This window comes from Egretta garzetta, unplaced genomic scaffold, assembly GCF_000687185.1.
Source record: "Egretta garzetta isolate BGI_Z169 unplaced genomic scaffold, ASM68718v1 scaffold33, whole genome shotgun sequence".
Taxonomy (NCBI): Eukaryota; Metazoa; Chordata; class Aves; order Pelecaniformes; family Ardeidae; genus Egretta; species Egretta garzetta.
In genome coordinates this window covers 1,375,435-1,398,803 of record NW_009259250.1, presented here as the reverse complement: position 1 = coordinate 1,398,803, position 23,369 = coordinate 1,375,435, and the positions used below count along the sequence as shown (strand labels likewise).

At 37.8% G+C, this 23,369-nt stretch overlaps 1 protein-coding gene across 4 annotated transcripts in view; it reads right to left on the bottom strand.

Moving 5' to 3' along the window:
- Positions 1-23,369, bottom strand: part of KIF21A (kinesin family member 21A) — a 60,590-nt gene that overhangs the window by 12,644 nt on the left and 24,577 nt on the right. For 2 of the 4 annotated variants that reach the window (XM_035891680.1, XM_035891679.1), the window contains exons 13-26: positions 22,783-22,971; positions 21,695-21,894; positions 21,187-21,294; positions 20,551-20,619; positions 20,234-20,445; positions 19,413-19,566; positions 18,827-19,027; positions 17,387-17,488; positions 15,950-16,115; positions 11,367-11,427; positions 11,093-11,147; positions 9,444-9,661; positions 5,310-5,420; positions 907-1,043 (exon numbers count right to left, since the gene is read on the bottom strand). In XM_035891680.1, the coding sequence (XP_035747573.1) occupies positions 907-1,043; positions 5,310-5,420; positions 9,444-9,661; positions 11,093-11,147; positions 11,367-11,427; positions 15,950-16,115; positions 17,387-17,488; positions 18,827-19,027; positions 19,413-19,566; positions 20,234-20,445; positions 20,551-20,619; positions 21,187-21,294; positions 21,695-21,894; positions 22,783-22,971 (1,983 nt within the window). Of the gene's footprint in view, positions 1-906; positions 1,044-4,635; positions 4,762-5,309; positions 5,421-9,443; positions 9,662-11,092; positions 11,148-11,366; positions 11,428-15,949; positions 16,116-17,386; positions 17,489-18,826; positions 19,028-19,412; positions 19,567-20,233; positions 20,446-20,550; positions 20,620-21,186; positions 21,295-21,694; positions 21,895-22,782; positions 22,972-23,369 lie in introns of all 4 variants that reach the window. The other 2 variants (XM_035891681.1, XM_035891682.1) reach the window with 2 other exon arrangements.

Below are 23,369 nucleotides of genomic sequence, written 5' to 3'. Positions count from 1 at the left end.
AAATCTTCCATAAATATGGGAAACTAGCATATGACAAGAAAGAGCAAATATTTACAACATCTGCAAGCACCCCTATGTTAAAAACAAATAAACCCTTTAGAACACAAGTCTAGACGTAAAATAAAAAAGTAAATTTAAAAGCCTCTTTTTTTTTTTTCCACATAGCCACTAATCTCAATACAAATGAACCAATCAACACTTACGGATGCTAAAAATACATCCTTTGTTGCATTTATATCCACTTGCACGAATGCTAAAACATTAGCTTAAAACTTACTAGACCAAAAATTTGCCACTTCACTGTAAGAACTTGTCTTCGTAGTAGAATAGCCACAGAAACCATACCTTTCTTCCAAAATACTGTTTCTACTAGCTTGAAGAGTTCATAGAGTGGCTGCAACATCCAGCAGGGAATTTAGTGACCAGAGGTACCCCTTCCCACAATAGCCGTACAACTCTCATACCCACAAGGGACAGGAAGAGGTGCATATAGGAAGCAGAAAATGGCCCTAGCTCTGCTCAAAGAATCAGCTATGGTAGGAAGAATCTATTCAAACTTTGTAGGTAGCCCAGCCAGCTAATTTCCGCCTCTACCCCTACCCTGAGGCTATTACTTGGCACTGCAGATCATATGTGCACAGGTTACCATGACTGGTTCCATCATGTCACTCAACAAATGTTAATGTTATTCTTGAGAGTTACTTTTTCCCCTACAAATAAACTAATCATTGGAATTAAAAACCTGTAAATAATTACTGCAAATCCTTCTTCAGCTTATGTTGCAAAATGGATCCTCACAATTTTCCAGAGTGTTTACAGCACTAAGTGTAAACTGAGGATTTCACAATACCCCAAGTTGTCAAAGCAGCCTCTGTAGGCAGCACAGACACATGAAGCTTGCCTAACCTTTAGATCCAGTGAACAGAAGATCATCAGTTGCATCAACACAAAGGACAGCCTTGGTATGTCCTTCAGCTGTATAGATACACTGAAGTGGGGACGATCTGATGCATTTTGAAGCAGGGAATGGGTTAATTATCCCCCTAAAGAAAAAAGATAATGTGAGTTGGGCACAGAAATAGACACAAATCAAATTACTTTACTTAAACGTAGGGAAAAAAAAACCACCCATCTACTTTTCTTACACTGGCAGAACAGCTGAATGCCTTTCATAAACTATGTAAGGATTTTCACTGTTTAGTTTCAACAATTGTCAAGTCTGGACTATCAGTTAAAGGAAATCACATACAAAAACAAGCAAATGAAAAAGGCAAGATGCTGAGTTTTGAGTATATGGGAAAGTCTACATAATGCTGGAAGAACCAGGATGCTTAAAGCTCCCAGATTCATAGGTCCAACCTTAAGACTGCAAATTGCATAAAGACACCTTAATCTAAATAGCATGTCTGAAAAATGGAGTGTAGTGTTACTGCCAATTCCAAACTCAGCAGGTGTTCACCTGCTTTCATCAAATTTCATCAGTTGCCTTCTACGGGCAGGCTTGGAGAACTGCTGCTAACTTGTGTGCCTGAGGAAGGTTCCTACTGCACCCTGTACCCAATGCCACACTTGTACTCAAATGGCTAACAGGGAGTATGGTTGGAATACGGATACCCCAGAGGAATCTTCCTGGGGATTTGTAGCTAGTTCTGTGGTGATGCCAAAAGACTAACTCAGCCTGAAAAAAAAAATAATCACAGTTCGTCACCAAACAAAAATTATTAGCAGTCTAAAATCCCATGCATACAACTGCACACACACAGACCCCCACTGATTTCTGTGAAGTGCAGAAAAGCCTCAAGGCAATGCCCACAAACATGCACCACAGTGCCACAACCTGACCAGCTTGCAGTTACGACTCACTGTCATGCTCTTCTGGGGATTACACACGTAACTGTGAGAAAAAGGAACTAAACCATAGCCCTATCTCACAGAAAAAAAACAAAGTGTGTGTCAGATGCTTTAGGAAAATGTAAAAATTGCATAATATTGCCCAGGAGCTTTCCCAAAAGTCCTTCCTGATACTATCTAACTTTGTGACAATTAGCTGGTTTATCTAGTACAGTCTTAAAAATTATTATTTTATATGTTTTTACTGCTCAGGACATCTTCATTAATATAATTCATTACTCCTCCACAATCCTTTTACAGATTTTACTAACATCAATATTGCCTCAAATTCTTTGACATGAACTTCCTCATTTTGGAAAGGCATTCACCTTTCAATCTGCACCTTTTTATGGTTTCAAGAATACAAGAAGAATTTACTTTATTATTATTATTAATTTAGGTCTCTATGCTTTTGTTTTGTAACACACAAAATTAATACGGTTTTCTCTGTAGCATTCCCCAGTGGATCATGCTGCCTCTAGACCGAGTTATTCCTACTGCTGTTCTCACCCACTCATTCCCTTGACAAGCCACGTAAAATACACATCCCGGAGCTGTTTATCTACCTATGTACAGACAAAAAAATGCTACAACTGCTACAATGACCAGGCAGCCACCATCACGTTATTATTAGCCCTTTGACTGCCCTTCTCTTGATAAATTAATTTTTCACTGAGTACCACAATCCTAAACCACATCTTAGGAATATGAACGGGGACATTTCTTTCACCTCTTAAGCTACTGTGCATTCTGTCAGAAAGACAATAAAAAACCTACTCATTTTTATTTACACTGGGATTTAATTTTTAGCAACCAAAGCATACAACTGAAGAAGAAAAAAAAAAAAAAAAAGGCGGAGCATATAAAACCTAAGAAAATGTTGATTCCCTTTTTTTAAAGAAAAGAGAGAAAGAATATGTTTAAGGAAAGGTTTATACCATACTTCACTTAAAAAGAAAAAAGCTGACATGCTCAACAACAATAAGGAACACCCTAAAGGAAAGGGGGAGACATGCTTGACCAAAATTTCAGATTTTTAAAATTCTGGCAAAAGCAAGAGAGACACAGTGCACAAGTATCAGGAAAATTCATGCAGCAAAATGAAATTTCCTAAGAACTGGAATAGCTTCAGTGAGAGATGCCAAGAAAACAGAAAAGAGAAAGAGAGAGTACCTGTGTACCTCCGACAGAGAGGAATCACTTTCATCAGACCTACAATCAACAGTGGTGGAATTGTGAGGAGAAAGAATATAGGTATCAGCAAAGTGAAGCCTCCATATGAGAAGAACAAACAACAGCACGGCCAATTCAGAAAAGCAATGCAAATCCACATACAGTATGCAGCATTGCTCAGGGTATACCTTAAACCCGTGATAATACGGGGAGGGGGGTGGAATAATAATCTTAAAATAGCACTCTTGGCAGTAAGTTACACTGGTAGACAGTGTCAGCCCAAGAGCTGAGTAACACCAGCTGAGCCATTTCTTATTTCCCCAGCATTTTCTTACAGAAATAAAGGCAATAAAGTAAAAGGAGAAGATGGATGCATAAGTTAACCTCCGTAACATAGTGCTCGTTGAAAATATCAAAAGGGAAAAAAAAAAAATCTGAACATCAATGCCTGTTAAGTGTAGAAGAAACATGTAAAATGTTAATCATAAAAACACAAATATTGAACATATTGATAGCCCACTGAAATAAGAACAGCAATTTGCAAATGATCCTCAGTTCAAAATCCTTCACCTCTCATTTTCAAAAATATGTAAAAATAAAAACCAAGAAAACACACAAACAGAAAAAAATCCCTGCCCCAGAGATGAACATTTGCAGTATGTCTTAAGATCTCCTTAATTTTCAACTGAAATTAAACAGCTTCAGCAGTTTCAATTTGACTTCAAATTCACTCCAGAGAAAAAGAAAAGGGTTAGGTGGAAGTTAGCAATAAGGCAAAGGTAACATAGCTAAGATAAAGAAGTTACAAGCACAGTTAAACTACCAAAAGCCTTGCGAGCTACTCCTTGGTGACTCTGTAGACCACTGAAAAAACCCCCGAAGTTTTATAGAAAACAATAGTGTAAACAGACAAGAGCAATTTCTTGTCTTGCTACAGTCAGAACTAAGGGTTTATTCTAAGTTTGAGTTGCAGTTCCTAAGTGCTGCCTGGCACTGGTATCAGTACTGAAACCGGCAATAAAGATTCTGCTCTAGTCAAGTCCACTGCAATTTGGAATAAGGCTCCTACAGAAACAGATGCCTAACGTGCCAGGAAACGGAGCTCTTCTTCTAAACAAGGTATGAATACCATCTGGTCCTCCAGATGACCTCCTAAATCAGTCTATTCAATAATTTGGATAATCTCTAAACACCTGTGTTCCAGCCATTTCAACATCCCATCCTCTGGGGTGCTGTTGTGACAGCACTCGGAGCAACACCGGAGTAACCGAATAACTGTCAAAAGCATTACTTAAATTCTCAGCTCAATCCTACTTTCAAGTGTAAGCACGCACACAAATACACATACATCTAAGAATTCTACTGTTCTTTTCTATTTCGGGTTTAAAACTACAAATACCAGACATAGGCTATGGAAGTTTCGAATCTTTTCTTTGAGAACTACATGTAAAACACAAGAAATGTCTCCTCCTGTCTTGCAGGAGTAGGGCAAAATATCTAACAGATACTACACTGATAACTTGAGTGCACTTTGCAATTCCCTGGTTGGGGGCTGAGGCTTCCCTCTGTGACTTTTGCTGAACTGATGTTTTTCCCTGAGAAACAGTAAGACGACTAAAAACATTCATTTCATTACGGGGCCGGCTTGGTGGGGAAGTAGGAGGTGACAGACTAGTCTCTGGGGCTCCAGAATCTGAGCTACAAGAAAAAAAGAACATCTTCTTTAACAGGTTATGAATGGTTAGAGAAGTTAAATGCAACATGCCTCAAATGTTAGATGCTCTTTTCTTAAGCAAGTAAATAAAATCATCATGCTAGCTACAGATATTTCCCAGAGAAGGCAATAAACTTAAGACTACAAACTGCTGCAGAGTGCAAGGTGACACAGTGTTCAAAGTTTATGTGCTAACAGTGAAAGCTCCAGGCAGAAAATACACATACATAAAATGAAGTTCTTATAGAACTGCAGTTTCTTAGAGAAACTAATGACTTCCACAAAAAAAAAAAAAGGCATTTGCAAATGCTCCAAAGGACATTTTCTCAGGGCTCTGCTCATGAGTTACTTTATACAGAAAAATATTCTGGAAAGAAAATCCCACACACAGAAGTTGAGCAGTGAATAATTTACTGCCAACAACAAAAACTGTCCTAGAATTAAAGAAATAGAAAAATACAGATTTATTTTTCAGGAAAATATACTCGAGGTTTAAATTATGTCAGAGAAAATAAATTTAAAAGAATCTTACAGTTTTTGTTCTTTTGCCTTTGTCTTTTCCATTGTTTTCTCATAGGCTTTTCTCTTTGCTAAAGGTGAAGGCTCAGGTATCTTCTTCTCTGACAGAGATGGCTGTCTAGAACTAAAGCAAAAGGAATCATCATTTTACTTGAAGGCCCTTTACAAACTTGCTTTTCATACATTAGCTGTCATTCTTCCACTCAGATTTCAAATTTCAGAATGTGCTTATTGTCTCTCTGGAATCTACAGACTCTAAATTTGTTCTCACATTTTAATATAAAAATACACCAAGTTTATTAACTTTCACAGTTCATCAACATATAAAGAGCCAGATACTGAATATACAAAGGGGATCTAATAATTCAATAATAAAAGAGACTGACTGAAAGAAATACAATGGAGTGTGCATCTTGAATTAAGACCACAGAGAAGACTGAAAGTCTAAGATCTAAAATTTCAGATTCCACAACTTTCATCTACAATAGACCACTTACAGACATGAACAGAAAAATCACGATGACTCTTACATATGAATTAAACTTTGCATTAACATATTCATGTTTCAATATCAAATTCAAAATTAGGAAGTGAGAAAAAATATTCCCCATTGACAGCCTGACTATTATAACATTGCTTCCTTTTGTCCTCCCTTCCCTTCTTCCTTGCTTTCCATCCCTCCTAGTTCTTGCTCTGAAATAATTCCAGTTCACAGTCATTGTGGTCTTTCTCCCAACGTTTTACTCCCCATTAAAGATAGCAAAAAGATCAAGAGTGCAATATTAACGCTGACACCCAGATGTCACCATTTCACCACAGTCAGCTAAAAAAAAGAAAGGAATCTGTATGGACTCCACTCTTCTGAACTCCTGTTTCTTACTAGCTGGGCAACATTTGCTTTGGTTTGTCCTTTTTTTATGTGTTTAGAAGCGGTTTCTATGAATATAAGGACCAGAAACACTCACTAAAAGAGAGCAGATTCTGAAAGTGCTTTTGTGCCATACAACTTTATTAAGCAGATGAAGTTCAGATGGTAGGCCACCTGCTTGACACAGTTACTAGCATCAGGTCTCAGAGCTCCAGAGGCTCTGGATCTACATAGCTGCAACTTCTCTGTGTGAGAAAAGCTGTACCAGTTTCCTCTGAGAGGAAGTCTGTGCTAAATAAAATCCACCTGGGTACTGGCATGTAGAATAACGTGATTTAACAAGGACATCACAACCAAGAACTTGACTCAAGTGGCTGAGAGCGTCTCAAGGGATCACATGCACACTGAACACAAGCCCTAATTTAAAGGTGAAGGTCCTACCTGTAGGACAGTGCCAAAAGCTGCGTGCAGACCCTAGAGCTCCCCCAGGGTCTTCAAGAGATGGGAAAAGGAGGACAAGTGATAACCTGTTTGGTTCTGCACAAAAGCCTAGCAGTTAAAGTACTCAAAAAGAAGGGGAGAAGGTGGGTTCTATTCCCTCCTCAAGGCCAGAGCACCCATTTCTCTGCAGGGCTCCCTTACCTTCTAGGCAAAGGACAGAAAAATAGGTAGAACAGGGCACACTACCTCCCTCTCTTTATGCTGGACCAATATGCATTTAGGAACGCAAAAGTCCTGGGGTCACAAGGCAAATCCTATGATCAGCCCGATAGCTAGACCTTTCAGCAAGGATGGCAAACTTGGGTTATAGTCTCCACTGCCACGGTTGCCTATGTTTATACTGTGCAGCTACTAGACTAAATAAACCACACCATAAACTGGAACCTAAGCTCCTCTGCCTCACACCAGCATCCTGCATACTCAGGCATGGAGCCAGCAGCTCCCTCTTGCTCACTCTCTACCTGCCCCTTGAGTCTTCCACCTTTGACTCCACAGTGGCACTTCAGAAGAAAGTGTTTTGAAAGTGAGTTGGTTTTGAAATCCTGGAAATGCAGGTATTATAAAAATGCGGTGGTTTTGCTGGAATGAATTTCCCAAGCATAGATGTAAAAAAAAAAAAAAACAAAAAACCAAAAAACCAAACAGGTGCATGATGTCAATGACCCAAATGAAAAGGAGCAAACTGCACACTTAATTACAGGTTTCCAGTGCCCTTTTAGATTTCCCGGGATATCAGAGCCAGCACAAGACCTACAGGACACCACTCTACTCTGAAGAGGCTGCTGTTGAGTCTATCGAGGGACAACAGCACCAGCCATCTTTGTAAACAGAATTCCAACAGAACTGTTGCCCACGTGCATTTTGGTGCCTCTCTGAATCACCACAGATCTGAGAAAACTGAGGGGTTTCCAGAGTGGAGCAGTTTGTACTTATGCAGACACCTAGATTTGCACCTAAGCACATAATTTCTGTTGCTTTGAGAATGCATATTTTGGATTGCTATTACTGCTTCTACATCCCTGAAAGCCATATAAGTAAATGGCACGGGGGAAAAGTTTATTGCAGGTAAGACCACAATCTGCTCCAGAACAATGTACTTTATTACAAGAGATATGATGACACTGTAAGTCCATATAGGAAGGCCAGATGGTTCATGAAGAGAACCTTTCTTCAACAGTGACCAGTGACGAGCAAAAATAGCAATACTGTATGAAGTATAGTGACTTCTAGTTTTGAAAAAACATCTCAATTACAGTGAGGAAGTTACTGAAGACTCTGGGAATTTTTGATCACTTATCTACTAAAACATGATCAATAACAAACCAAAATATACGTGAGGCCTACTGCTGATTGAATTGATTTACTGGCAGCACGTAACTGTCTAATGCTCACAGAATGCAGTTTTTGGAAAATCCTGTTTTGCCTCGTTGCAGACTCATTTTCACAAATGGATATATTCTAGAAGATGGAGTGAGGCAAAAGTTGATATTACCTGAGTCTTGGATGCCAGGTCATAACACTTGATGTTTTAAATCTTGAAGCTTCAAAAGTGTCTAGTGATCTCACACTAACTGCTGAAACAAGTGGGTGTTTTCACCTATCCTCACCCCCAAGAGCATTCTTTTCAAGCAGATTCTACTTTTAAAATGCACTGAAGCCATCAGAATGGGTTAATAATTGCTGTCAGCAGTGGTTTACTGTTCATGATTGCCACCTCAAGCAGATGCTAGAAATACATAGTAAAAATAATATAAATTGCAAACATATATTAGATGGAGACTGCTGGGAAAATATTATGCAAATAGGACAGATGGATAGTGAAAGATACCTAATTCCAGAATCTGTAACATGAATATAGCTATGTGACACAGTTTTTTCCATATCACTGAATGTGCCAAGCGAACTCAGTTTATGCATGAGTTTGTGCAATATAGGAGCTAGTACCTAAAAAGCCAAGAAAAGGGTCTCTAGCAGTGAATGGCTAATAACCAACAGTGATATTGGTAGATATAAAAAGAACAGCAAAAGCAAGTGAAAAAAAAAAAAAAAAAAAGAGAGTGCATGTGAGAGAGACCTACTGGTTCCAAAGTAAAAAGACAAAAATAATATTTTTGATTCTATTTGGCATCAAGTAATGCTTTCAATTAGTAAATCCATTCTGCAAGTTAAGTGCAACCTGCAGATAGAAAGGATTTTTAAAGATTCATAACATCCAATATGTTTCTTTTGACTTTACGCTTGCATGCTCTATTATTGTAAGGACTTCTTCATTTTAACCATGGTCCACACAAGTGGACTCACAGAAAGTTTTTACCTAATAGTTAGGACCATATACAGATACTGTTACTACAGTAGATAAAGTTTTTGGTGTGGCTTTTGGGGTGTTGTTGTTTTGTTTTGTTTTTTTTATTCTGCTATTCTAAGCAGATTCTCACTGGCTCCCTAGAACGTGCATTTCCCATAGCACTAATATAGCAAAGTGTCCAAGGTACTACATGGAATTTTCCAACTACTTAGAAACAAGGCTACAATAACTTCACTGTGACAAAGCAACTTAACAGAACTTGTATCTTCAGTTAGAAACATGTTACTTAACAACAATGCATTTATACTTTCTAGAGTAGTGATGGTAGAAAAGAAGGAGGAGCTTTGTCAGTATTATTTAGTAAGCTTCAAGTTCATCAACCTCCTTTGTAAAGTTAAAACAATAGATGAAAGAAATTGGCAACATGCAATTTTGAAAGCAAAGGATAATTAGTACAGCATGGGCAAACTTACATGCTGCCTATCTTAGAAGGTAAACCAGATGGTGGGGGAATAAACTCTCTGTCCCTAGCAGGAGTATCATTTGTGTCAGCAGCCATCCCACTTTCTTGGGTTTCTGCAACTGATGCAAGAGGGCCAGCCAAAGTAGAGTCTGCAGCACTAATGTCAGAGACTAAATCGTTGCTGTCTGCATATAGCAATTCCATCTGGGTAGTGGTCCTCCGGCGGGCCTGGAGACAAATAAAAACCAAGTTGTGATTTAAACATTTCATGGTACATGTCAAGAGTGCTACATTTAAACTTATCATTAGCTGGTAATTAGCATCCCTTTCAACCACTTGGCAACTACCTTCGGAAACTAAATCAAGGAGCTCACGTCTACTCTTTGGCAACGATTTCAGAGGAGGCAAGTCAAATTCAACAGCATAAAACACTGATTTGACAACTGGTTTCCAAGGATATCCTTTCAACCAACTACAAGTGCCTGTCAATACTTAGAGGAGTACAATATTACTCTCCTATACGGTTTCTCCAAATGAAATGTTATAAAGCAGAGAGGAATAAAGTGAAGTGTAAATTTAAATAGCTACAATTACATTGGCATGACTTCTTACACTAATGCTTCTTCTGATATACAAACTGCTTCTTACTTAGTTTATGTCGCTTCAAAAGTAGTTTAAGCCAACATGAGTTAAGATTCAGTCAGCATTTCAACAATTTGAAAACAACAGAAAAACTCAAAGTATCCAAGCTTTGTGCAACAGAGTAATTCTTAAAAAAAACCCCAACTTATCATACACGTTAGGTGTGACAATGCTGTGAAATTGAGATCTATTCCTCAAGGAAAGAAAGGCCACTGGGGAAGATAAAGGTCCAGTCTGAATGGATCCATTACAGAAATGGCATGTTTATTTTATGCCAACATTTTCAGACTAAATTCACTCAGTCTACCTGCCTAAAGAGCTGCACACCAGTGAACGCTACCAGTAGTGCAATGGCCAACCTAGACATATTTCTCCAAAGTCAACTGCAGTTAGAAGGGTGGAGGCTAAACTTCTATTTACTTTGCAAACTTGGTTTATGCTCCTGTGAACACAGAAGCAAAATTGCAATCAGGGCACATGTTTCCAGTTCCCACTGCCATTAATATTAAACTGCAGCCAGCCTAGATATATTCCTCCAATGCCAACTGTAATTAAGAGCCCGGAGGCCAAACTTCTATTTATTTTATAAACTTCCTTTACATTTCTATGACCACAGAAGCAAATTGCAAACAATAAGCTTGTTCACAGTTCCCACTGGCATTAACATTAGACTGCAGCCTAACTAATACTAAACTGCAAATCTACTCTAGTTTGGCGTGCAAGTAATTAGAAGAACGTATCTCTTTCTGAAACAGTAAAAATTCAATGACAAAATATTGAAAAAATACATTTTTATTATTGTTTCTCAGAGAGGACTATCACACAAAAGCATATTACATACAAATCACATGAATGGTATGTCAGTTCACCTTCTACATGTCTTCATTCATTAATGTCTCTAGAGCAAAGCAAGAGCTTTCTCCAGAAGGAGCAATTAAAGGATGAATTATTACAGCATCATAGAATCATCTAAAAGACGTGTAGATGAATTATCATCATCATCACTGTAAAGCCTACCTTGCTTTTGGGTTTGACTTCGCCACAAAGTTTCAAAAGATCTGAAGATAATGAGCTAAAAGAAAAATTGCATCATAATTAGAAAGAAAACAGTGATATTTTTGCAGAATGTGTATTTTTATTTGATTCTTCTTTCTAATGAAATGATGGGCAAAATGTAACAAAACAATGTCAGAGGTATCTTTTAACGGATACATGATGTGTTACAAAAAGAGGAAATGACAGTAATTTTTCTAGAACCAGATCCAGCTACCTGTTAACAAAAATTGCTCACCTTCCTTCCGTCCCAGGACTATGCAACGGGGCATCCTCATCAGTACTATCTTCCAAATTTTCTAGAAAATTTCCAAGAGAGTAACATTAGTCTGTCCATCTACAACAGGACATGCAGGTTTTAAGTGCGATACAAAACAGCTCAGACAGTGCTGAATGTAAATGAAAAGCATACAAAAGGCAAGGATTTTAAAAATATCTTGACTATTTGCTAGCCAGTCCCCACTGAATTTTCCTGGTATCTAAACCAATTTTTTTTCATACAGCCTAAATAAATCATACACCTAGGCATAGTGTGCCAAATGTGGTCCTCTGCCTATTGTAGCAGAGCAACAGGGATGACAGAAAACCAGAAATAAATTCTAGAAGGAAATCTGAAAGAAAAGAAGATAAAGCAAAGGAAATTAACTGCAAGATGTGGAAGACAAGGGATTTAAATCAATGGACAGTAAGGATGTCTCTTCCTCCTTTTTTTTGTAATCTTCTTGTTCTAAAACAGAATCAGTCTGGTTATAATGAAAAAAAATGTATTTTTAACTAGCTAATGAGCTGAGGCTCAGCCTCAGTTTATATAGAATGGCACCATTTGGGCTGACAAGAACCAAGCACTTTATTAATATATAAGCATTTAGGTTTCAAAACGGATGATGCCACCATTTAATAATATTGGATTGCTTCCTAAAGAAATTAATTATATTGAAGTTAATTGTAAAATGAAGCTGTTCAGTAAAAATGCTCCTGAAGTACAACAGGTACACAAACCTGTCCACAAAAGACAAAACCAGCCACGCATGCCACACTAACGCTGTCAAACATCAGATCAGCATGTCTGCATGCAAACGGTGCAAAACATTAAGCTGATACAACAAGTCCAGGGCATATATACAATCAATTCTAAACTGTTGGGTAACAAATCTTCTAACTTGCATATTATTCTAATAATACATTTTAAGCATAGTTTAAGGGCATAGGTAATACATTCCTGCAAGCAAAGTCCCTCATTTTTTAACATACTCATGAAATTTTAAGAATGAAGTAACCTTCTAACGATATTCCATTACATCTCTTCTTTATTATTAGAGACGCTTCAGGTTTATTTACTTAATTTCTGCCATAAAGCAGTTAACACTTGTAATGCATAGAACCAATATATTTTGTATTCATATTAAAATAGGTTCATCCATGTATATATTTTAAGTGCAAGTTCATGCTTTGAAGAAAGGGAGGAAAGATACGCAGTTTCCAGTTGAATTCTGAGAAGGAATGAAAAATGCTGCCTTCTTGTGTATGCCACATCTAAAAATGTTTCCTTAAAATTCAAACCCATACATCAATCTAGCACCAACATCGACAGTGCACTTCAGAGGTACTCAACTGCTGTATTAATTTTAACAAAGTAACTTCAATCATCAGAAAGACAACAACACTATAAAGAAAGCGAGGTCACAAGAATAGCATTCTGAACTTTCTTTTTTGTTTCATCCTGGATTTGAGCCCACATTAAACCTTTTCTGTACATGTTATATTCTGTCTTCTGCAGAAGAGGGGATCTAGACTACTGCTCCTTCTAGCAACACACAGAAGCAGCATCAATAAAATGAATATTTTTTTTTAAGTGTAAGATTCATCTTAGAGTGATGATACTTCATCCCCTTCTCATAAAGATCTTGCAATCAGCTTTTACAGGTAACAAAGTAGAAAGTGTGGAATGGCCACAAAAGATGGGGATTTTATTTGTAGGGTCACACTCCTGTGACCTCACATGTATTGGAATTTTTCTCCAGTTTGTCTGCAATTCAGCACAGGAAGACTGCAGGAAGGCCCCAGGTAGAAACCAGCACACAGAATCAACAAAAAGAAATGAGAAGAGGCAGAAGAGCAAGATTCTCGAAGAAGCCCCAAGCAAGAAGAGATAAAAGGAGCAATAAAATTAGTAAAGGCAGTACAGCTTGTGAGCAGCAGCTGAGATGACTACTAATAAACCAATGATTATAGAACAGTGGAGAGCTTTTCTGGTGACTTGTCTTCATCCTCATACAGAGGCAACTGGACAGTACCAGTACGATGGAGCACACCTGCACAGTTCATCCAGAGGAAATAACATTTGACCAGCCCTCTTCAAGACCTGCATACACACAGCTGAGAGTCACATCCATGACCGTCCAGATATCACAGGCAGGAAGGAAAAGCAGCTCCTACAATTCTTCAGAAAGGAGTCACTCCAGCAACACTTCAGGACTCAACTTCGTCGTCATGTTAACTCTTCACAAGAGCAGATGGGATAGTGAGTGGCAGATGGTTCATACACACACAAGGAAGGTGTGCATTCAAAACCCATTCTGAGGGTTAAAACCTGAGCCTGTGATGTACTTTTCTGAAGACTGAGACCTTTTCTTAAGTCTACGTTTGAATGTAGGTGCTCAGCTCCATTGGGGCATGCCCAAACTTCTCCAAGCCAAGTGTATTCAAACAGCTAAGAACTTTTGAAGATATCGGAGCTGAAAGTAGGCATCAAGGGAACAGTTCACAAGCACCCTGGAAGTGCACCCCTTCTGCTTGGGATGGGGCTGGCTGGGTACTACCACTGAGCCATCAGGCAGCCTGGTGAAATTGGTCTCGGGATCTGCTGCCACCCACACTTCCACCTCTGGGAATCATGTCAGGTTCCCGGGGAGCCCCTGCACCAGCAGAGTCCTTGCTGACCAGCTGGCAGTCCCAGCCTCAAAGCCTCACTACAACAGCATCTGAGCTCCCTGCAGCTCAAAAGGTTTAGCCACTAGTGATCTACAAAACAGACTCTCAACAGTTTGGATTTCAGTGGGGACCGAGGTTAGTACGGCATATTCAACCAAGATACACTCACAGTGAAGCTTCCTTCCTATTATTGTTAGCAGAGTCCTGAGTGGCCTAGGTGTTTTAAAAGCCTCAGTTCATGCTTGCAAAGTGTTAAAAAGCTACTTTAATGAGTTACACTCTACAAAAATTTTCACAATAGAGCTACTGTTCCAATGCATTTAACAAGTGTCTTTCCACTGCTCCAGATGCCGCTAATAAGTAAAAGCCTGTCCAGAGCTAAAGAAAGCGCAATATCAACTTACTGACTGGAGAAGCATTGCTCCCACTCCAACAGGAGTGAACACACACACATGCACACATGTTAAGGGTCTATTTTAGATACACTATTCAGGAACCTCAGTGGTTATTAATATCATAAATACTGGGCATATGCAGCAAGATGCCCTGACACAGATCTTCAGGTGTCACCTGTCAGGAAGCTGGCAAAGTTCTCAGCAGTTTACACCAGATGAAAGACACCATTTTCAGGCAGTCCTGTGCTTTTGAAATGTTTCAGGTGCCTATGCAAACTAGCACAGGACAGCATAACAGGATTAGAAGTAATACAAGACAATACAAAAGGAATTGTTACTGACATTAGGAATATTTTTTTCAAGTTTCAAAAACATAGCCAATTTTGTGGCTAGGAGTAAGGGAGGGGAGAAAAAAGTAATTTATTTGGGAATCATTTAAAAGCAACAACAACATACTCATCACCTGCCTCATAAATCAGTGAAGTCAGTAACTAAACCCAACTTAAAATGTGAGATATAATCTGCACTCTGTAAAATATTTTCATTACAAAATAAGCTATCTGCAAAAGGTTAAAAATGACCTGTGTGTTAAGAATTACTTTTTTTCAGACCTAAAAGGATGAGCAGAATTTTTCACAACTACATCAGTAGTTTATCACAAAATAACTTTATGTAGTTGGAACATACTACAGCTTTGTAAGCAGCAAGTCACAAATTTAAAATACAGCTCTGCTTACTGTGTTCCCTTCTTTTCTGACAAATCTAACTAACATGAGCGCTATGGGTGGTTTCAGAAAGGAAGAAATGCTCTGTGAGCTCATGATAATGAGTACATTTACAGAATAGTTCATGCAAACTTCACAAACTCACAAATTCTAAGATGCACCAGTTAGTGAACATGAATGAATTAGTAACTCATGCAGCTGTACAGTACACAGAAAGCTAAACATACTTACCCAACGGTATGCTATCTAGGTCTGTGTAAATAACAGCAACAAGGAAACAAAAGCAACACTCCAATCAAAACATATCCATTTATAAAAAGAAATAAAACAAAAAGTACCCAAATGTATGCTAAGTTTTTCTTAATGTCATCTCATGAGAAGTAGAATAGATGCCGTAACAGACATAAAATGTCACTTTCAGAATCACGAACATATGATGATTGAACAGGATTGTATATTTAGAATTTCACATTCAGAAGTTAAAGTCATCAAATTGTAAATGCTTAGTCTTTTGTAAAAACAACAAGCAGATGATTTGAATTTAAAAAGTCTCAATAATAAAAAAAAAAATCCTTTATTTCCTACATTTCATTGCTGAGGGGATATACTTAAAAATTACATACATGCACATCAATTGTGAAAGAGAGTTTAAGATGTTAAAATACAGCATCTATTCAGAAAAGAAATAGCCTAGAATGCCCAGTACAGCATGCATGAAAGGCAAACATGACATGCAGCTGACTATTCAGAATACAAGATGGCAAAATTACCTTGCAAAGCATGACCCAGCAAAGCATCAAGTTCAGGATTTAACTCAGCTTTTTCTTTTAGCATATGAAACAGCAGTTGGTTTTGAGTAGCACTAGTAATTTCTGTCTGCTTAAGGCGTCCCTCAAGAACTTTAATCTGAGCTTCTTTCTGAGCTGCTTGGAGACCCTATGAGAGAGAAAGAAAGAAAAAGATGACAAATACTTTATTATAACTCTTTTGTTACAAAATGAGAATTGCCAAAACTTTTCAAAAACTACAAACACAAACAACATGTCCATTGTAACCTTCCTCTCACATCTTAAAGATCAGGTGTCAACTAAAGGTTTGAGTTTGTTTGAGGGTTTTTTCATTATTTATTCATTATTAACAGAGTAAGTCAGAGGCACTTCTCTCATTAACTCTGCTGCAAGGAATCAGGTATTCAATCAACCTACCCAAGGGCTGAAAAAAATCAAAAGATTTAAATCTGCAGAAGCCAATGTGATTGTGGGAGTTTTCTTTTTTTTTTTTTTTTTTTATTTTTAGGAAAAAAACCAACCAACCAACCAAAACAAAACACACCACCAAAACCACAAACTTTTTTGTTTACCTGCATAGTGATGAATCAAGAATGCAAAGAACAGAGAATGCGAAAAAAAAAAAAAAAATTAAAATTGGCAAAAGCCAATGTGATTGTGGGAGTTTTTTTTTTTTTTTTTTTTTTATTTTTAGGAAAAAAACCAACCAACCAACCAAAACAAAACACACCACCAAAACCACAAACTTTTTTGTTTACCTGCATAGTGATGAATCAAGAATGCAAAGAACAGAGAATTGGTCAGTGGAACTGACCAAAAGCCCACATCGATAGCCTTGAAATCTTTCATTTGATTCAATGACACTGAGCATGGCCTCCAGAAAGAAAAGCATCAGCAAGAGCATATGATACATGTGTGCACAGGGTTATAAACTGCCATATACTCATTTTGAAAATATTACCCCACAAGGCTTTCAGAAAAAGCCCATATTGCTCTACTCAAAAGTAGAAGTCTGATTAAAGTATGCCACACCTCACTGTATTTTAAAGGCTCACATTTTAAGTAAGTGGCTGAGCCGGTCTTTAAAAAAAATCCTGAGCCTTCTTTAGGAGCTTGTGGAAAAACATAGAAGGAGATTATTTAGTTGATTACAAAAAGCTAGTGCTCTTGTAAGAACATGCAGTAATTAGTGAAGTTGGCTCTGCTGGGCGTTGAAAAGGCAGCAGATTGAAGGGAACAATGGATCACAAGAGCCTTCACACTGAGAACCAGCGTGACTCAGCAGCATTGACCAGCTTTGTTTTGTCTGCTTACTTTTTACAGGTATAAATTCACATTAGTTAGCCTTTATGACAGCACAGCTCTGCTCTTGGTACATGGCACAGTGCTGGCACACACATATTTCACTTAATACATTACCTTATTGATACCCATTGTGAGGAAGTGATCAAGCAAATACCGAGCTTCTGTCAAAGTGCAAGCATTAATCACTGCTGTTACATCCAAGGTCTCTCCTTCTTCCTACATGTGCAACAACAAAAACAGATGGTGAAAAATGCATGTTTATCTTTTTTTTAAAATTCATTACAGTAATCACAGAAAATGGCAACAGTGAAGATGCTGCAATATCACCCTGTTCATCCCCTTGGCATCTCTAAACCACATCTGACAGAATTTTTTTCCAAACTATCCCCAAAATGCCCCACAGTACAGACTCTGCAGCTTTTCCAGACTCTTCCAATGCTTCAGTTCCTTTCCTATGAGAAAGCTCTTCTCAGCCTCCAGCTCAGACCTCTTCTTTCCACAAGCTAAGCTATTCACAGTGGATGCAGAAATGAGTGCATTCCTTCACTCTCTGCAGTCTTCATGCATTTGAAGACTTCTCTCCCTAGTCTTTCTTCATTTTTCTAACAATTATTCTCAGTCAGTATTAATCACTCTGGTACCCTTAAGAATTATTAAGCCTTTTGTGTTCACTACTTCTTTACTGGTAAAGTCCTGTAACCTTGCACCATCCTGTCCAAAATTCAAGAAACCCTGATGTGAATAAAGTAGGAAAAGCTGCTGGTAATGTAACATGTATTAAAGCACAGATTAGCTCAAGGTGGGAGACGAAGAATTCAAGCACTGTCGTATAAAAATACTGGTAAGCATTACAGTTCAGATTTCATGCTACCATGTGCCAAGAGACCTAGGAGATTGTATGTGGTGGATTCTTCCTGCTAGATCATGTAAGGTATGATGCGCATTATGAGTTTTCACATTTGGATTTCACTGCTTTTGGTAATATTCAAATTTCTACATCAATCATAATAGACAATTTCCCTTTACTAAATTACTATTTGAAAAGCCAACCCTAAACAAGCAACTTGGCCTGAAAAGGCTTTCGAGTTATAGAAAGCCACTGTTCCAAAATTGACAATATACTAAAATGCAATATAAAGAATTTATATAAATTCTTATATACAATATATTAAATATATTTGAAGTATACAAAAACAATACAAAAGAGTGGAGCTGTATCAACAGCTGCAGGAAATTGATACAAGCTGTTAGCCTTCAGCCCCAAGAATTATATTCATTTAATGCCAGCAGAACAGAAAGCATCAGCTCTGACATTTAAATGTTTTGCAATCTTAACTTGCATCACACTATTGACACTGAAACTCAGACCTGAAAGTTGAGTTGTATAAACACTCTTCATTTCAGACCTTGCCCAAGTTTTCGCCAATTTTCACTCCCTGGTTCAGTTATTACACAGCCAAAACAAAATTAATTTCTAAATGAGAACATTTTCAAGGCTACCAGTTGTCTTTTCTTTTCTCCATTTTACCATTTCTGCATTAACATTAGACCTACCTTTGCTTCCTCCATTTGCATAATGTTTGCTTGGCAGTCAGAAATGCTGTCATTAATGTAGTCTATATTCGCAGTTAGTGATTCCATCTCTTCATTGATGTTTTGGACGTTTCTATCTGCTTCACTGCCACCCCCATCCTTGATGAGCTTCTCTCTTTTCTTTGAAAGCTTTTCTCTTCTTTTTGTAAGTTCTTCACGTTGCTATTTTCCCCAAAGACATAATATTACATAAAAAGGAATTAGTAAACACTTAAGGCATTTAAGCACCTTTTTGCTTTGTTTTCTTTTCCTTGTTATACTTTAACTAACATATCATGATTTCTCCAGAAAGAAGTTATACAGGTGAATATATCATTATATCTGCACATGATTCCATTAACATGCATTTTACTTCTTACTAAACACAGCAATCCCATGGTCCAAATGCTTACTGGAGTTGTTTAGAGCTTCTTCACTGACTGCAATGGATTCCAATCACTTTGCCTATGCCACCATCACAGCAATTCATTTACAGAAAATGTAAATGCACTGCTCTCTCTCTATTTAATATGATGATACAGCCAACAGCATTTAGTAGATCACCCACCGTAAGTAACCTGTTCATATCTGCCTCCATATTGGAAATGGTCATCCTCTGCATAATGATATCAGTCACCCTGCGTTCAAGTAACTGCCACTTCATCCTGGCTGCCTTTGAGGAGTAAACTCTGCTCGTCACCGCTTTCCGCTGATATTTCTTTCTGCGATAAATTCAAGAGAAACATACAGCTAAGTCTAAAGTAGTCCAATCGTACATTTGAATGTGGAAATGATCAGGCTAGAATATTTTTCACAGACAACTTACAAAATCTCTTGCAGAATTTCTTGCAGTTTATCATTGCACCAGACAGCTACCTGCACCCAGCCCTGAACTCCGCTGCACTCTAATATACTGCATTTGAAAAACAGGTATCAAATACTGTGGCATCTTGTATGACACACCATTGAAATCGAATGCCACCTAAGGGTTGTTCCCTATTTAAGAAGATCTGCTTCAAACCACAATGGAAGATCACCAATAAACCCAATATACTAAACGATGTTTTCCAACAAGTTTTTCCTCGTACTTAAGAACACTGCAGGCATTGGACTACCAAGGGCATTTTTCTCTGAGAATAAATTAACTGGATTTGGGGTTTCTAATGTGATTTGTCCATTAATGCCATTTTACATTATTCCACACTGTCTTCAACCCACAAAACTCAAATTGCATTTGATAATGGTAAAATGCCCATTTTATGAGCATTACATCACAGCAGTTTGAAAAATAACAACTACTAGAATATGTATCACCACAAGATTATCTGCTCAAAAGTCCATGCAGTTATCAGTTCTCTTAAGAGAGTAATAAACAGTTTTGATCCTTACCCTGTTCCATTTGTTGCAGTTACAGATAATGCTTGAACCCTTGCAACAGGAATTCTCATCCTCTGCTGTGCTGCTGTTCTGGAACCGTCATGCTCAACTGATGCGCTAGAGCTTGGTTCCTGTATAGGATGCTCAGGCAGACTCAGCTTTCGACTTACTTTTCCCGCGACTTTATCAGACAGAGGCCTTACTTGCCGACGAAGGGCTGTGACCTGAAACAGAGTACGAAGACACAATTACCTCTCCCCAGAGCTCTAAGTTATAGCAATACAATATCATTCTGTTTTCAGAGATGAATTACTGTTTTACCACAATACCTCTTCAGTTTTGCGACGTAAGATAACTTCTTGATTTCTTTTCTGAGCTTCCAGAAGCTTGAGCTGATGCTGTAAAAAAATACAAGCAGCACATGATATTTTTTTCATTATCTACCACAGGGACTGGATTGTGTGAAAAAAAACCAGAAAACCAAAAAACCAAAAACCCACCCCAAAACCCAAAAAAACCCCACCAAACCAAAAAAACCCCAACCAAGACCTTTACACACTAATACAAGTTTGCGAAACTTGTGACATGAAGAGATCAAGTCACAATGTTTTCTTGCTCTTTCAAGAGCAGGATGAAATTAAGTGTTTCACTATATCAATTCTCTATCAAAAAGAATACTGGCATGCAAGAAAGGTGGTAGCAACAGTTTTGCAAAGATTAACTAATAAAATAATACTGAAAGACATATTGAATAAGTCCTCTATTTTCTGTAGCACTTATCACCTGAAGGTAGGAACTAAGTTATCATAGAACTCAAACCAAATTGTGTGCATTTTAACTGGTGAAAATACACAGGTACGTGCCGGTCTCAGCAAATGCATATGCACATGGTGTGCCTGCAAGGGGATGCACATCGTAATGATAGATGCTTATTCCAAATGAAAGTTCTTTATCTGTCAAGTCACCTCTCGTTTGCGCTGCTCCTTTTTAAGCTGTGCAATCTCTCTGTTTCTTCTAGACTCAGTCATTCTAGCTTTCTCCTGCTCTTCTTTCATTTGTTTCATCAAGCGAACCTGTAAAGAGGCCATCACTTAGAAAAATCTGTTTACAGTGAAGTCCTGTTCCCTGCCTCCACTCATAAAGAGTTTTGTCTTCAAATTGCCATCTTCCAGTATATTTCATGCTTTTAGCAATTTACCTCCTCCATCTAATGTGTCTCCTTCACTAAGTGCTGATTAACAGCTGATAAGCAGTACAAGCTTCTCCATGTTTGATACCATAATTTCTGTTCAATAAACCTAAAAGCCACCCCTCTCCCCCAGGAAAAGCCTAGTCTTCGCATCTTTTCTGTTTTCAGACTTTTGAGAAGCTGACAGCAAGAACAGAGTTATCTGGTAGATAAATGCACAGGAGATTTCAGCCCATTTTTCATTAAAACACTCATTGTACAACACTTCAATTTACGGAATATACCTTGGTTTTCTTCATCTCTGTCACCTCCTGCTGCAATTTCTTCAGTTGCTTTTCATACTGAGACTGATTTTTAAGCAATCGTGCGTGTTCTTTTTGCGCAGTTTGAAGCCTCTGTAGTTCTTTATTCATAGCTTGGAGTTTCTTTTCATATTCTGACTTGATTTTTTTTGCCTTTTCTTCTGAATAGGTCTCTACAGAACCTAGAGCAAAAGGGAGTCCTTATTTTGCTATTATTCAGGATATTTTCACTTTATCAGCCACAGCAGATAACTGCTTCCTCTGCTTTTAGCGTTACCTACAATATTTTCTCCTGCCATCTGCACTGCTTTGAACTTTCCACCTTGTATGTTTTCTTGGATAAGAGGTCAAGCATTAACACTTTCCTTCTGATTTCTTTGCACTAGACAACAAATATCTGAGTACCTGAAGACACAGATACACACATACATGCACAAGATCATAACAACGTCCCAAGAGGGAAGGTCTAAGGAAGAATAAGGAAAAACGGCAAATGTATATGAAGTATATAACTATAAAGCATATATAGTATATTTTTAAAAAGAAAGAAACAAACGAAACACTTCTCCCAGTACTCTCCCAAAGTTCATCTATTTGTGGCTTAGGACTTCCTGAGTCAGAGTTAGTTTCTCATCTCAATATGATCACATATTCAAAAAAGTTCAGTCAGTAAAACAACTCTGCAAGGCCACTGATCCTAGTTCTTATTTTTAATCCAAATCAAAAGAAAGGGGGGGGAGGGAGAAGCAGGAAAGAACTTTTAATTCAGGAACTATCTCAAGGAATATGTTAAAATGAGAGCTCCTAGACAATTGAAAATACTTATTCAACCAAATCAAATACCTGTTAATAGCAGTAACTTTAAAAAAAAATAAATAAAATATCTCTTTCTCAATTCTGGTAGAAACTAGAATGAGTAAAGTACAATTCACTGGCATTATGGGTACAAACCTATTTCTGTTTTCTGCAATTTCTTATCACATTTGAAAAAGGAAGTGAGGGAAGTAGCCAAGAATTCAATTTTAATATCTTGCACAACATCTAGATTTAAACCATTTTGTACTTCTTACCCAAGTTTTGAAGAACCTGATCTCTTTCAAGCTGAGTGTCTCGAATCTTATGTTGTAACATCATTAGTTTCTCTTCATATTGTCTTTTCAATGTTTGCAACCTTCGCTGGCTGTTCTCTAGCTCATCTATCAGTTTCTGCTTAATGGCTATTTCACAGGTGATATTTGCCAAGTCAGCTTGATAATTTTCTAAAATAAAAAGATTTGAGTAATTAAAAATTAAGACTTCTGTTAAAGTAACAGTGACAATCACATAACTATAGATAATTCTCCAAAGTTAGGGTCATTTCCTGACACATATATTGTGCATAGGAGAACTCTACACAAAGCACAATGTGGCAAGCAAAACTATTATCTGCAATTAATGATAAAGTCTCCTCCTTAAACATTCTCCCCTTCCTAGAACTGGGAAAAAGGTAGGCAAAGATATCTCTCATTGGATGACAGTTGCCCATATGTTGTAATTCCTCACATTTAAATATCAACATCAGCAATCTGTCCTTCACCATACTGAAGTTGCACAGGCTGTGAGACTTCAGTCACACCTCAGGGCTGGAGAATAACTGTCATTCATAAACCCATCAGAT